The sequence below is a fragment of the Petaurus breviceps genome, unplaced genomic scaffold (assembly GCF_028583685.1).
Source record: "Petaurus breviceps papuanus isolate PSGF00001 unplaced genomic scaffold, PetGlider_PUasm1.0 76, whole genome shotgun sequence".
Taxonomy (NCBI): domain Eukaryota; kingdom Metazoa; phylum Chordata; class Mammalia; order Diprotodontia; family Petauridae; genus Petaurus; species Petaurus breviceps.
This window is the reverse complement of record NW_027186473.1, coordinates 48,290,489-48,306,683: the sequence shown is the minus strand read 5'-3', so window position 1 is coordinate 48,306,683 and position 16,195 is coordinate 48,290,489. Positions and strand designations below refer to the sequence as shown.

The following is a 16,195-nucleotide window of genomic DNA, read 5'->3' as shown; positions in this document are numbered from 1 at the left end:
CACACACACACACACACACACACACACACACACACACACACACACACCCTGCTATGAGAAGAGCAAACTGTTTATAGACAAGTAGAGGGTATGAGTATAAATTACACAAAACGATTAAAAAAATCTTATGAAGGGCTACAAAGGGACTGCAATGGAAGAAGGGGAGTGAATGAAGTGGAAAAGGGTAAATTATGCCACACAAAGAGTCATAAAAACAATATAGCAGAGGAAAAGAAGGGAGGGAGATGAGTATTATATGAGCTTTTCCCTCATTGGTTCTGGTGCAAGGAGGGAATAACAACCAGTTAAGCATAGGACTCTATGGAGAAGAGATGTAAAATGTATCATGTAAGAGAGAAAGGGGAGGGAGAGGAGCTTCACATGAAATTTGTTCCTGTCACTCTTGATGCGAAGAAGAAATAACATACTTCATTAAGTATAAAAATATCCTACAGGCAGTAGGAGGGGGAAAGGGCTATGAAAGGGGGGTGGTGGTTAGTGGGGAGGGAAGAAGTAAGAGGGAAGGGGAGGAAAAGGGAGGGGGGCTGATAAGGGAATACTGAGGGAGGCCATGGCCAAAAGGAAAACCATTAAGGAAGGGAAGGGAGAAGGGGAGAAAATATAAGCATTAACAGGGGAGGGAATAGGATGGAGGGAAAGAAACAGATAATAATCATAACTATGAATGTAGTAAATGGAATGAATTCTCCCATAAAACGGAGGCGGATAGCAGAATGGATTAAAAATCATAATCCTACAATATGCTGTTTACAAGAAACACATCTGAAACAGAGAGATACACACAGGGTAAAGGTAAAAGGCTGGAGTAAAATATATCATGCCTCAGCTAAAGTAAAAAAAGCAGGGATAGCAATCCTTATCTCAGATAAAGCAATAGCAAAAATTGATCTAATTAAAAGAGATAAGGAAGGAAACTATATCCTGCTAAAAGGCACCATTGAGAATGAAGCAATATCACTACTTAACCTATATGCACCAAGTTGTATAGCATCCAAATTCCTAGAGGAGAAGGTAAGGGAATTAGAGGAAGAAATAGATCGCAAAACTATACTAGTGGGAGACCTTAATCTCCCCCTCTCTGAGCTTGATAAATCCAGCCTCAAAATAAGCAAGAAAGAAGTTAAGGAGGTGAATATAATTTTAGAGAGGGTAGGTATGATGGATCTCTAGAGAAAACTGAATGGGGATAAAAAGGAATATACCTTCTTCTCAGTGGTACATGGCACATACACAAAAACTGACCGCGTACTAGGACATAATAACCTCACAATTCTATGCAGAAACGCAGAAATAATAAATGCATCATTCTCAGATCATGATGCTATAAAAGTCATGCAATAAAGGGCCATGGAAAGACAGACTAAAAACTAATTGGAAACTAAACAATTTAGTCGTAAAGAATGAATGGGTCAGGGATGGCCAGGTAGCACAACGAGTAAGAGCGCCGGCTCCAGTGTTGGGATGACCTGGAGATCGAATCCTGGGCTCAGACACTTAGCACCCACCCAGAAACACCTGGCCGTGTAACCTTGAACAAGTTACTTAACCCCAATTGCTTAGGGGCAGCCAGGTGGCTCAGCAAGTAAGAACACCAGCTCTAGTGTCAGGATGACCTGGAGATCGCTCATCGAGTAAGAGCACCATCTCCAGTGTCGGGATGACCTGGAGATCAAATCCCGGGCTCAGATACTCAGCACCACACCCAGAAATAACTGGCCGTGTAACCTTGAGCAAGTTACTTAACCCCAATTGCTTAAAAAAATAAAAAAAGAAATGGGGTCAAACAAGAAATCATAGAAATAATCAGTAACTTCATTCAAGAGAATGACAATAATAAGACAACATACCAAATTTGTGGGATTCAGAAAAGGCATTTCTTAGGTGAAGTATTATATTGCTGAGTGCATACATGAATAAACTAGAGAAAAGAGAGGTAAATGAATTGGGCATGCAATTAAAAAAGCTAGAAAAAAAATTGAAAATCCCCAATTAAATACTAAATTAGAAATACTGAAAATCAAAGGAGAGATTAATAGATTTGAAATTAAGAAAGCTATTGAATTAATAAATAATACTAAGAGCTGGTTTTATGAAAAAAAAACAATAAAATTGATAGACCCTTAGTCAATATGATTAAAAAAAGAAAACCAAATTATGAGTATCAAAAATGAAAAGCGTGAACCTACCACCAATGAAGAGGAAATTAAAACAATAATTAGGAATTATTTTGCCCAGCTATATTCACATAAATTTGACAATATTAATGAAATGGATGAATATTTACAAAAATATAGGTTGCCCAGATTAACTGAAGAGGAAGTAAATTACTTAAATAACCCCATCTCAGAAAAAGAAATCAAACAAGTCATCAGTGAACTTCCTTGGAAAATATCTCCAGGGCCAGATGGATTTACTAGTGAATTCTGTCAAACAATTAAAGAACAATTGATTCCAATACTCTACACACTATTCCAGAAAATTAGTGAAGAATGAGTCCTACCGAATTCTTTTTATGACACAAATATGGTACTGATAACTAAATCAGGAAGAAATAAAACAGAGAAAAAAATTATAGACTAATCTACCTCATGAATATAGATGCAAAAATTTAAAATAAAATATAGCAAAAAGACTAGAGCAACTTATCACAAGAATAATACACTTTGATCAGGTAGGATTTATTCCAGGAATGCAAGGATGGTTTAATATTAGGAAAACCATCAGTTTAATTGATCATATATCAACAATAAAACTAGCAGAAAACACATGATTATTTCACTAGATGAAGAAAAGGCTTTTGACAAAATACAACATCCATTCCTATTAAAAACACTAAAAAGTATAGGGATAAATGGAGCCTTCCTTAAAATAATAGGTAGCATCTATTTAAAGCCATCAACAAGTATTACATGTAATGGGGAGAAACTAGAAGCATTTCCAATAAGATCAGGTGTGAAACAAGGATGTCTACTCTCACCCCTCTTATTCAATCTGGTACCAGAAATGTTAGCAGTAGCAATTAGAGAAGAAAAAGAAATCAAAGGAATCAAATTAGTCAAAGAAGAGACCAAGCTATCACTCTTTGTAGATGATATGATGACATACTTAGAGAATCCTAGAGAATCAAGTAAAAAACTACTTGAGACAATAAATAAATTTGGCAAAGTTGCAGGTTGTAAAATAAACCCACATAAATCCTCGGCATTCCTGTATATTTCTAATGACATTCAACAGCAAGAGATAGAAAGAGAAAACCCACTTAAAGTTACTGTAGACATTATAAAATATTTGGGAATCTACCTGCCAAAACAAACCCAGGAACTATATGACCACAACTACAAAACACTTTTCACACAAAGTCAGATCTAACCAATTGGATTTAATCTAACTAATTGGAAAGTAATCAATTGCTCGTGGCTGGGTTGAGCTAATATAATAAAAATGACAATTTTACCTAAATTAAATTATATATTTAGTGCCATACCAATCAGTTTACCTAAAAACTACCTTATAGAGCTAGAAAAAATAGTAACAAAATTTATTTGAAAGAACAAAAGGTTCAGAATATCAAGGGAATTAATGAAAAGAAATGCTAGGGATGGTGGACTAGCTATATCAGATTTTAATCTGTACTATAAAGCAGTAGTCCTCAAAACTACTTGGTACTGGCTGAGGAATAGAGTAGTGGATCAGTGGAATAGACTGGGTACACAAGACTCAGCAGTCAATGACTATAGTAATCTACTATTTGATAAACCCAGAGACCCCAGTTTTTGGGATAGGAACTCACTAATTGACAAAAACTGCTAGGAAAACTGGAATATAGTAGGGCAGAAGCTGTGCATAGACCATTATCTAACACCATATACCAAAATCAAGTTTAAATGGGTGCATGATCTAGGTATAAAGGCTGATAGTCTAACCAATCTGGGAAAACAAGGCATAGTTTACCTGTCAGATTTGTGGAGAGGGGAAGACTTTATGACCAAACAAGTATTAGAGGGCATTATAAAATGCTATATGGATAATTCTGATTACATTAAATTGAAAAGCTTGTACAAACATAGCCAATGTAACCAGGATTAAGAGGGAAGTGGAAAATTGGGAAAGAATTTTTATAACCTATGTCACTGCTAAAGGACTCATTTCTAAAATATACAGAGAATTGATTCAAATCTATAAGAATACAAGTCATTCCCCAATTGATAAATGGTCAAAGGATATGAACAGGCACTTTTCAGAGAAAGAAATGAAAGATATCTATAAGCACATGAAGAAATGCTCTAAATCACTATTGACTAGAGAAATGCAAATCAAAACAACTCTGAGGTACCATATCTCACCAGTGAGATTGGCTAAGATGACAAAACAGGAAAATGACAAATGCTGGAAAGAATGTGGACAAATTGGAACACTAATGCATTGCTGGTGGAGTTGTGAACTTATCCAACCATTCTCAAAAACAATCTGGAATTATGCCCAAAGGGCTATAAATAATTTCATACTCTTTTATGCAGCAATAGCACTTCTAGGGTTGTATCCCAAAGAGATCATAGAAGTGGGAGAAAGACTCATGTAAAAAAATATTTATAGCAGCCCTTTTTGTGGTAGCAAAGAATTGGAAATTAAGAGGGTGCCCATCAATTGGGGAATTGCTGAACAAGTTGTGGTGTATGCATGTTATGGAATACTATTGTGCTATAAGAAACGAGGAACAGACAGTCTTCATATTTACCTGGAGAGGCTTATATGAACTGATGCTGAATGAGAAGAGTAGAGGCAGGAAGAATTTGTACACAATTACAGACACAATATATGTGTGATTACCAACTTTGATAACCTGGACTCTTCTCAGAAATCCAGAGTCATACATGAACCCCAAAAGACTCATGATGGAGAGAGATGTTTACATCCAGAGAAATTACTGAGATTGAACCCAGATTGAAGCGAACTACCTGCCCTTTTTCGTTTTCTTGTTTGGTTTTGTTTCCTCTTTCCCATTCTTCATTCCATCTGTTTCAATCCTTCTTTATAACCTGATAAATGCCTAATGTGAAAGTATTTGCAGATCCTATACTTGATTGTATGCTGCCGGGGGCGGGGGGGGGGAAGGAGGGATGGCGGAGGGAGGGAAATGAGAGAAAATTTGAAACTCAAGGAATTGTAGTAATGAGTCTTGTAAACTAAAAGTAAACAAATTAATAAAGACAAAAAAAGATGGGAAAAAGAATTGATGACTTTTTTCTTTATAGCAGTCATTTTGGGGGGTTTGGTGAAGAAAGTCTCCCCTCTTCCATATGGAATTCGTTGTAAGAAAGACAGTTTGCAGTTGGACCAACTGCAGGTCCTCACCAATGATATATTTGTGTGCCTATTTTCCAGTTTTTTACCTAATATCTAAGTGCAGTAATATGTAGGAAGAAGGGGGAAATTTTTTTTTCTTTTGATTTTTTTTCCTCCTGAGCTTAAGACCAAATAAGACAAGGAATTCCATATACAAAGTATATGATTGTGTTTCTTATTGAAATTTGTTCTTTTTTATGCATTTTAAAAAATGCTTCAATGGTTCCTTTTCCACCCTGTTTTGATAACTGTTACTAGCCACCATGGCCCTTACCACCAACACAAGAGATAGAAGCAAAATCTTTGTGTTGGATAACCATAATCAAGCAGAACAACCCCACCCACTGACTACAGCTGAAAAAGTGTGTTCCATACTGCACATTGAGTTCTTCACCTCTCTTTCAGGAGGTGAGTTAGAATTCATAAATCTTTCAAATATGTTTATCTTTAAAATTTTTTTAAATTCAATTTTATTTTCAGTTCCAAAATCTCTCTCAACCCCACTTATTGAGAAGTCAAGAAAAACAAAACAAATTACAGATATGTGTAGTCATACAAAATAAATATCTTCATTCCTATATTAGCCATGTTCTTTTAAAAGAAAAAAGCAAGAAAATGAAAGAAAGAGAAAAAAATTTGCTTTGGTCTACTTTCTCAAGCCATCTATTTCCTGTCTGGAGGTTGCATAGCATGCTTTATCCTTTGTCTTTTGGAATGCAAAGTTTTTATTATTGTATAAATTGTAATCTACTTATGCTAATTTTACTCTGCATCCATTCTTATAAATCTTCTCACGTTTCTCTGAACCTTGGGATTTTATCATTTCTTATAGTACAGTACATTATATTCTTCAGTTGATGAACACCTTAATTTTCAGTTTCCTGTTACTACAAAAACATCTACTGTAAATATTTTCATATTTATGGGTCCTTCTTCTACTCTGCCATCTTGGCTCTGCTCCCAGAGTCCTTTTCTTCTTTAGGCCTAATCATGGTCTTTTTGGGACGAGGATCTGCATGATTTAATTGCTTTTTGGGATATCATCCAAATTGCTTTCTAAAATGCTTGGACCAATTCATAGCTACTCCAATAGAGCCTTAGTGCAGTAATTGAAATTTCGCTTTTTGTGTTGTTTGCTAATCTGATGGGTGTGAGGGTGGAACCTCAGAATCACTTTAATTTGTATTGCTCTAATTATGAAAATTTGGAATATTTTTTTTGTTATGGTTGTCAATAGCTTAGGTCTCTTTCTTCTGTCTTTTTTTCCTCCTTTCTTCCCTTCCTTCCTTCCGTGATTTTTTTCCAAGTTACTTGCTTCTTTTCTAATTTTAACTGTATTAATTTTGTCTTTGCAACTTTTAAAATTGAATGTCATCAAAATTGTTTTTGTCTTCTTTGGTCATCTTTGTAATTTGATCATGTACTCTTTCTTTGTGTACTGTTGTAATAACTATTTGCTTCCTTACCCTTCTGATTTGTTTGACCTTTTATGTCTAAGTTATGCATCTGTTTGGAACTTATCTTCATATATGGTGTGAGATGTTAGTCTAAACCCAATTTCTGCCAAACTATGGTTTTCTCAGTATTTCTTATTGCTATTAGATTCTTGCCTCAGAAATTAGAATCTTTGAGTTTATTAAACATTACGCTACTATGTCCTTTTGCTTCGATATGTTATGTACCTAATCTCTTTCACTGATCTAACCTCTTTATTTACTTGGGCTGTTTTTTTTTTTATCCAGGATCACATAGCTTTGTTGATCACTGTCATGTAGTATAGTTTTAGATTTGGTACTTCTAAGCCTCCTTCCTTTCTACTTTTTTCATTATTTCCCTTGAGATTCTTGACCTTTTGCTCCCTCAGATGAATTTTCTTACCATTTTTTCTAGTGCTATGATAATATCTGATGGTAGATTTTTATGACACTGAATAAATACATTAACTTATATAGTATTATGATTTTTATTATATTGATTTAGCTTACCAAGAGCAATTCATTTTTCTTTAATTATTCTAGCATGTCTTTATTTCTGTTAAAGATTGTTTGATAGTTGTATTCATATGGCTTCTGGGTTGAGGTTCAGGTTTTATATGTGCCTTGGTATTCTGACTCCTAAATATTTTATTCATTCTGTAGTTATAGTGAATTAGATTTCTCTTTTTATCTCTTCCTTGGCTTTATTGGGAATAAAAATCAAGGCTGATGATTTTTTGGGTTTTATTTTATATCCTGCCACTTTGATTAAGTTATTGTTTTAATTTATTTTAATTGACTCTAGCATTCTCTAAGTAAAACATCATGTCATATGCAAAAAAGTAAGAATTTATTTTTTTATTTTCTTTTGGCTATCCTCAATTTCTTTTTCTTATTTTATTGCTATAGCTGACATTTCTGGCACTATATCAAATAATAGTCATGATAATGGATATCCTTGCTTTATCCCTGATATTATCGGAGAGGTCTCTGGCTTATCCTTATTACATATAATACTAGCTCTTCATCTTAAATAAATACTGTTTACCATGTTAAGAAAAGGACCATTTATTCTTATGCTTTTGGGTGTTTTTAATGGAAATGGACATTACCTGTTGTCAAAAGCTTTATCTGATTTAAATTCTACCCGATCATAGTGTATAATCTTTTATTTTATCGCTGTTGCCACTATGCTAATATTTTATTTAAAAATTCTTTTTATTCAGTAGGGATTTTGATTGATAATTCATTCTAATTCTTTCTTCAATGACTTTTTCATGGAATGATTTCAGTTTCATTGTAATCAGTAAAAGGATATGCTTAATAATTCTGCTTTTCTGGGTTTTATGACTTAATACATCTCATGTTTAGTAAAGATGCCATGTACTGCTGAGAAATATGTATTCTATTGACAGTAAATGGCATGTACATAGAAAATAAGTACAATTGTCTGTACAAAGTCAGCACTTACTCAAAGTCAATCTGGGTGACTGTTTAAATCTTACTTAGACTTTGTGTAGTGCATAATCAGCCTACAGGAGGTGACAGGGAATAATCTTGCGCATGTACACTTACATATGGAGAAGAGCTGAAGTGGCAAAAAACCGTTTTCTTCATGATACCTGTAATACTTTTTCCCTTATGTGGAAGTTGTTTACCCCTGTCTCTAAAACTGGGGGCCCTACTCTAGCTGCTTGCTGCCTTAGTATGTTAGTGAAAATACTTTTGCCTTTCTTTTTCCTGAGTTTGCCTTATTGAATAGGATGAGGTACAACCAGGTTTCTTTTAACATCTCTGTCATTGAAAAACTTAAGTAAAAAAATTTATAATTTTCATTTTGGCAGTTGTTAGTTATTATTGTTATAATTGTTAGTTATATTAGGGTAATGTTTTTTCCTCATGTTGCTCTTATCTAAATTCCTTTCTGGGCATGAGGAAAAGTATATTTCTCTGTTTATTCCCTGAGATTTATCCCTCTTTTTAAATTTTGTAGCAAGAAGATGATTTCATACTTAACAAGAGATGAGTTAATTTTGATTTTTTCCTTGTGCCTTCTATTCTATAAGCTTAGGGAGAGAATTAGACCCAAGATTATCCCTCAGTATGTTCTATAAACGTTAACATTTTTATTTGCATATATATTTGTATATATACATACATACTTATACATATAATTACTTTAAATACACGTAATTATACATATATGAGACGGATAATGAAGTAGTCAGTAAGTTATATTATACAGATATTGCTGAGGAGTGATATGTTCCACATAAGAGAATTTTCAAGATAACTGTAGCTTATTCCTTTAAGGACCAAAATAATTTTTTTTAAAAATGTAAGCTGGTCTTAAGTGCATTATTTGTTTTCTTACCTTCTTAAAGAGTATGGGGCACAATAATGTCTTAAGACTGATGGTGAAACATGCTTTATGCTTCAGTAGACAAGTAGTGGACTGTTGTTGTAGAACATTACCAAATGGGGGTAGAGTCAAGATGGTGGAGTAAAAGCAGGGACTTGCTTGAACTCTTCCTCAAACCCATCCAAATACCTGTAAAAATGACTCTAAACAAATTCTAGAGCAGCAGAATCTGAAACGTGACAGAGTGAAACAAATTTCTAGCCCAAGACAACCTGGAAGGTTGACAGGAAAGGTCTCTTGCACCAATCTGAGAGAGAAGCACAGTCCGACCTGGGCCATGCTGGCACAGATGGGGCCCTAGCAAACCTGGAGCAGGCCTCAGGGGACTGAATCACTAGTAGCTGTGGTGGTTTCCAGACTTCTCAACCCCCAACAAGTGAGAGAGGAGTGTAGTCCATCCCCAGTCCCAGGATGATGGTGTACTGGCAGCGACTAGTCCCAGAACTCTCAGCCCACACATGATGGGGAGATCAAGCAGCTGATCAGAGTGGGATTGCAGGGATCTCTGCTGGCGCTGAGGCAGGATTCTCTTGCTTTGCCTATTCCTTGACCTGCGTGGCAGTCCTGGGGTGAGGAGGAGTGCTAACATGGCAGAGCTTGTGGCGGCAGTGGAGAGGGAATCATCCTCACAGTTGCAAGGCAGAAAACAGTGCTTTGTGGTCACTCACATACCAGAGCACAGACCAGGAGAGGAGTAAACACCTCTCCTTTGATCATACCACCTTGGAAGAACAGAAAATTTACAGGTCCCTAGAAATATCTTTGAAAACATCTGTACAAAACCCGGAAGACTGGGACAGTACACCCTCCACACTGGAAGCAGAGTTCTGCCTTAATAAAGAGTTAAAAAATCAAGTAATAGACTGGGAAAATGAGCAAACAGTGGGGGGGGGGGAGGAAGGGAGGTGGAATCAGACTATAGAATCTTACTTTGGTGGCAAGGAAGATCAAAACATTCAACCAGACGAAGACAACAAAGTCAAAGCTCCTACATCCAAAGCCTCCCAAGAAAAATATGAATTGGTCTCAGGCCATGAAGAAGCTCAAAAAGGATTTTGAAAATCAAGTAGAGAAGTAGAGGAAAAAATGGGAAGAGATATGAGAGTGATGCAAGAAAATCATGAGATCCAAAAGCTTATTGAAGAAAATAGTTCCTTTAAAATTAGAATGGAGGAAATGGAAGCTAATGACTCTGTGAGAAATCAAGAAATTATAAAACAAAACCAAAACAATGAAAAAATAGAAGGCAATGTGCTATATCTCATTGGAAAAACCACTGACCTGGAGAATAGATCTAAGAGAGATAACTTTAAAAATTATTGGACTACCTGAAAGCCATGATCTAACAAGAACCTAGACATCATCTTTCAAAAAATTATCAATGAAAACTGCCCTGATATTCTAGAATCAGAGGGTAAAATAGAAATCGAAAGGATCCATTGATCACCTCTTGAAAGAGATCCCAAAAGGAAAACTCCTAGGAATATTGTAGCCAATTTCCAGAGTTCTCAGGTTAAGGAGAAAATATTGCAAGCAGTTAGAAAGAAACAGTTCAAGTATTGTAGAAACACAATCAGGATAACACAAGATTTATCAGCTTCTACATTAAGGGATTGGAGGACTTGGAATATGATATTCCAGAGATTAAAAGAGCTAGGATTAAAACCAAGAATCACCTACCCAGCAAAACTCAGCGAATATAATCTTTTAGGGGGAAAAAATGGGTATTCAATGAAACAGGACTTTCAAGCATTCTTGATGGAAAGACCAGAACTGAATAGAAAATTTGACTTTCAGATACAAGATTCAAGAAACGCATGAAAAGGTAAACAGGAAAGAGAAACCATAAGGAATTTATTAAAGTTGAACTGTTTACATTCCTACATGGAAAGATGATATTTGTAACTCATGAGATGTTTCTTAGTATTAGGGTGGTGGAAGGAAATATATAGATATACATTTAGACTTATATACATATACACACATGTATATGTGCAGATGAGAGTGAGGCTCACGTGTCAATTGCTCCCTCTTCACCCTCTCCTGCTTGTTTGTATAGATGTCTACTTTGATCATATGAGAAAGATTTCCCTTAACCTTCCCCTCCCTGATCCTCTTTTCTGCTCTCTTTCTGCTCTTCTTTGAAGATCATCAAGACATAGTAGAACCATGCCTGATGTCCTGGGAACAATTTGGGGATCCCAGGAGGCAATCTGGGTCTGGCCTTTTGTCCTTGGCAGGTTGGGAAACCTAGGGAAGTGGCCAGAGATGGTTTGTGCTAATCAACTCACCATGTCCAACATTTTCTGATTTTGTTCTCAAAGAAACTATCAGTGATTTGTAGGTATGATTTTCATGCTTAGTCTACAGTTCTGGACTTTCTCATTCCTTACTCCTGATTTGTATTTTCCAACTTTCTTTTTTTTTTTTGACATCTTTACCTATGCCTACCTTTGCATGGAAGTCACTGAATATCAAAGTACGTGTTGTTTTTAACTTGGAGGGTCTTAACAAGTTCTCTATATAATTTCTCTACCATCTTTACTCTGCAACAAATATTGACATTTAAACTGTAATTATTTTCATGGTCATCTTTTTGCAGATGCTTATTATGAGCACTGTAATATGAAATAACCAAATTTTCCACAAAATGTTGTCTTTGGGCATATAAATGTTTCTTGTATTTAAATCACGTCATCATTCAGTTCAAAATACTCTACCTGAACTTATAAGCTCCAAGGAATTCTATTATAATCTATATATAAATCAGTTTCAGATCTATTTATCCAACCCTAACTTTCTTTCTGACTTTCAGTCTCTTATCTCTAACCACCAATTAAGACATCTCGAGCTGGATGTCCTGAAGATATTTTAAAATACATGTCTTCTCTTCTTGGACACTCTGAGAAAGGCCCTTATCACCTCACTGTTGCAATATCCTCATGGTTGGGTCTCCCTGCCTCAAGTCTCTCTGCTTCAGTTCATCTTCCACTCAGCTGTCCAAATGATCTTTCTAAATTTAGCACAGTACTGACTATGTCAATCCCACTTCCCTTTAGTAAACTCTAGTGGCTCCCTAATACTTCCAAGGTCAAATATAAAATCCTCTCTTTGGCTTTTAAAACCTTTCATAAAATGTGCCCTTTCTTATCTTTTCTCTCATACAAATTGTGCTCCTCCATGTACTCTATGATACTAACTTCCTTGATGTTTCTTTCACAAGATACTTCATCTTCCAACTCTGTATTTTTTATTGGCTCTCTCTTATGTTTGGGATGCTCTCCTTCCTGATCTCCACCTCCTTGCTTTTCTGGCTTCTTTCAGGTCTTAAATAAAGTCTTACTTCTTACAATAAGTTTTTCTAGTCTTCCTTAAACTTAGTGTCTTTGTCTTCTCTCTTGAGAAGAAAATTGAGGGATTATCCTCAATTTTTCCAGTACATATCTTGTTCGTACCTGGTTGTTTACATGCTATTGCCCATTCTACTGTCCTTGAGAACACAGGGACTGTTTTTTGCGTTTCTTGGTATCCCTAGCACTTAACCATTGCCTGGCACATGGTTAAGTGTTTATCAGTGCTTTTTGACTTGATTCTTTACCAAAGACATGTTTCTTATACTATTAATTTTTTTTACTTTATTATTCATAGAAGAAAAACAACAGTGAAGACATTATGTATTTATGCAGACTACAAATCAGATGAAAGCTATACTCCAAGCAAGATATCCGTCAGAGTGGGAAATAATTTTCACAACCTTCAAGAAATCAGAGTAAGTCAATTATAACTTTTCAAATGTACCTAATCTTTTAGTCTTTTGTGCAGTAGAATTTTACAATGGCTTTTTGGTAGAAACAAGTTACCGTAACATGAAAGGAAAATCTTAAGTACTTTTAAAAATGCAATTTCTGCATGCTTCTCTTTTGGAGCTATTTTAGAAATATTTCATTTTCCTTTTTTCTTGAATTTTACTCTCATTTATGACACTTTTCAGAAAGATTATACTTTGAAAATATAAAGTCATTGACATTTTTGCTAATAAAAATAACTAACTTTTATTAAGTGCTTTACAAATATCTCATTCTATCTTCATAGCAACACTGGGAGGTAGGTGCTGTTTTATTACCCCCATTTTACAGTTGAAGAAATGGAGACAGATAGAAGTTAAATGATTTGCCTAAAGTTACACAACTAATAAATGTCTGAGGCTAGGTTTGCATTCAGGGTTTCCTGACTCCAGTTTCCATTCTCCAACCACTGTGCCATCTCTCTGCCTTATCCTAGAATGGAATTTGTTTTGCTTGACCAACCAACTTGCTACTCACCTCCACATGGAGAGTGTCAACTCAGAATACAGATGGAGGCTTGTGGATTTTGTTTTGTTTTTGATCATGGTTAATGTGCATATAGATTTTTTTCCTCTTTGATGTATTTTTATACTCAATTGTGTATGTGTTTAACCTGTCTTTGTTCATTTCAAATAAGATTGAGGTCTATCTCCTGCATATTCCACTCACTCCTTCCTCTGTGTTCATAGTATACTTTTCTTTTCACATACCCCAGTCATGAGAAATCACAAGTTGCACTCCCTTCTTCCTCCTATGTACATTAGTGTATTCCTCTTTTTACCTTCCCTTCTCTTAAAAACCTCAGAACAGCATCAGTTCACCTCCAAAACTTTCTTATTTAACTCTCTCAGTATGTTTGAAGACATTAAATTTGGGATGGTTTTCTTCTTTCTGTTACATTTTTGTGCAGTTCTAGGATATAAGAAGTCACTTAGTATTGAAGGTTCTCATTAGACTTATTGATCTTTTCAGCATGATGGGATTTTAGGTTTTTGTTGGAGTAATTGTGAGAGAGCTAAGATGCCTGTTTGTTTAGAAACCTATATTAATTGGAAAACCCTAACAGAATTTTTTTTTTCTTTTCGGAGGGGGAAGGCAGGGCAATTGGGGTTAAGTGACTTGCCCAAGGTCACATGGCTAGTAAGTATTAAATGTCTGAGGCCAGATTTGAACTTTGGTCCTCCTGATTCCAGGGCTGGTGCTCTATTCGTTGCACCACCTAGCCACTCCCCTAACAGAATTTTTAATCTCTTTTTTGTTTGGATCTCATGTACTTGTAAGCTTTTTTCCATTTGTTGTTGTTGTTGTTCAGAGTTCTATTGTATTTCTTATTTAGTGGTGATTTTTGAAAGGGTAAAAGTAAACCAGTTTGGTTCATTTGGGAGAGGTAAGCATGGACTGTTTGAAATGTCCACTAGATGTCATTGTTGTCCTTAATTGCTAGGCTTATGTCTGATCTCTAATAAGGTTCACTTTCAGTGGCAATGTTCTTATTTCACACTGGTTTGTTGTTTGTTTTTATACACACACACTTCTGTGTGTGTGCATATTTAAATATATATATATATATAGTGTGTGTGTGCATATTTAGTATATATACGTATGTGTATGTAGATATCTTTATATACACATATAAATACACAAACTTATAGATACCTACATTACCCTTATAATTTTTAAAAAAGAAAATTTAACTATTCCTTAAGCAGGGTTCTAGCTTCATGTATTAGGGAAAATATATTTTGAACTCTTTTGAAAATAATATTAACTTTAATAGTACCACAGTAATTTAAATAGTTTAACAACTATATTTTTGATACAGTGGTTGAAGGCAACCTTGTAAAACAGCTTAAATGTTATAAATAGAGCATAAAAAATTCAGAAGGCTGCAAAAGAAAATGATTCTTTTTGGTAACGTCCTTAATTTTACCTTGTGTGGTAGTATAAATCTACACACACACACACACACACACACGAGAATACACATGGACCCGTATGAATATCTCCACCATTTTCCTGAGAAGCAATAACACTAAATGTACCAGACGGTCATAGAATTTGTGTCCCTGCAGAGCTGGAAGAGCACATGCAGCCAGCTTGTCACTAATAGACCATAACCTTTGGCTGCTGCTGTAGACTGTTATCGCTGAATACTGTGGAGCTCAGGACCTTGTAGAGAATTTGGCTGGCATTTAAATAGCTTCCATTTGATGAATTTGTTTCACCACTTTCCTGCTTTTATAAGTTAGAGGAGAAGAAACAGCACTGTTTTCTTTTAAAAAGCCAAGGTGAGGAGGATACTAAACTTCTCTTCAAATTCTTCCACTAAAAGTTCTGCATGGTTTTGCTTTCTTGCTGGTTTTCCTGACTTAGAGGCTAAGACAGGTCATTAAATTAGTGTGAACTGTTACAAGATCTTTTGAGCAAAGTATGCATAATCATTCCATTGGTTGTAGGACTGATTAAACTCAATGGAAAATCCAACTAAATTTTTAAAGATGTTCTTTTTTGCCCCATAAATGCCTCCCAGTATACAAAATTTAGAGTATATTATAGGTTGCTTTATTTTCTCATGTAAGTCAAATCAACAATCTTTTATTAAGCACCTTCTATGGGCCTGCACTGGAGATAGAAATAAAGGTAAAAAACAGTCCCTGCTTTTAAGGGGTTCCCAAGTGTAATGGAGAAAACAACATGTAAACTATGTACAAACAAGCCATCAGTGGGAAAGATTGGAAACAAATCACCAGAGGGAAAGCACTAGCATTAAGGAGAATTCAGAAAGGCTTCTTTCAGAAAGTGAGATTTTAACTGGGACTTGAAGGAAGCTGGGAGTCAGAGATGAAAGGGAGAGCATTCCAAGCATGGTGGACAGCCAGTGAAATGAATGGGGGCAGGAGGTCAAGTGACTTGTGTGAAGAACTTCAAGGAGGCTTGTGTCACTAGATTGCCAAGTATTTGGAAGAAAATAACATGTAAGAAGACTGGGAAGGTAGGGAGGGGCCAGGTCAATTTGGGCTGTAAAAGCTAAAGAGAAGATTTTATATTTACTCTTGGAGGCATTAGGAAGCCACTAGAGTTTATGGAAT

The 16,195-nt window shown here is 35.5% G+C and overlaps 1 protein-coding gene across 3 annotated transcripts in view; it reads left to right on the top strand.

Moving 5' to 3' along the window:
* Positions 1-16,195, top strand: part of ANAPC10 (anaphase promoting complex subunit 10) — a 137,269-nt gene that overhangs the window by 34,495 nt on the left and 86,579 nt on the right. For all 3 annotated transcript variants that reach the window (XR_011171896.1, XM_069105466.1, XM_069105467.1), the window contains exon 4: positions 12,910-13,030. Coding sequence is in view for 2 of the 3 variants with exons in the window: in XM_069105466.1 (XP_068961567.1) it covers positions 12,910-13,030 (121 nt within the window). In the remaining variant the exon portion in view is untranslated. The remainder of the gene's footprint in view (positions 1-12,909; positions 13,031-16,195) is intronic.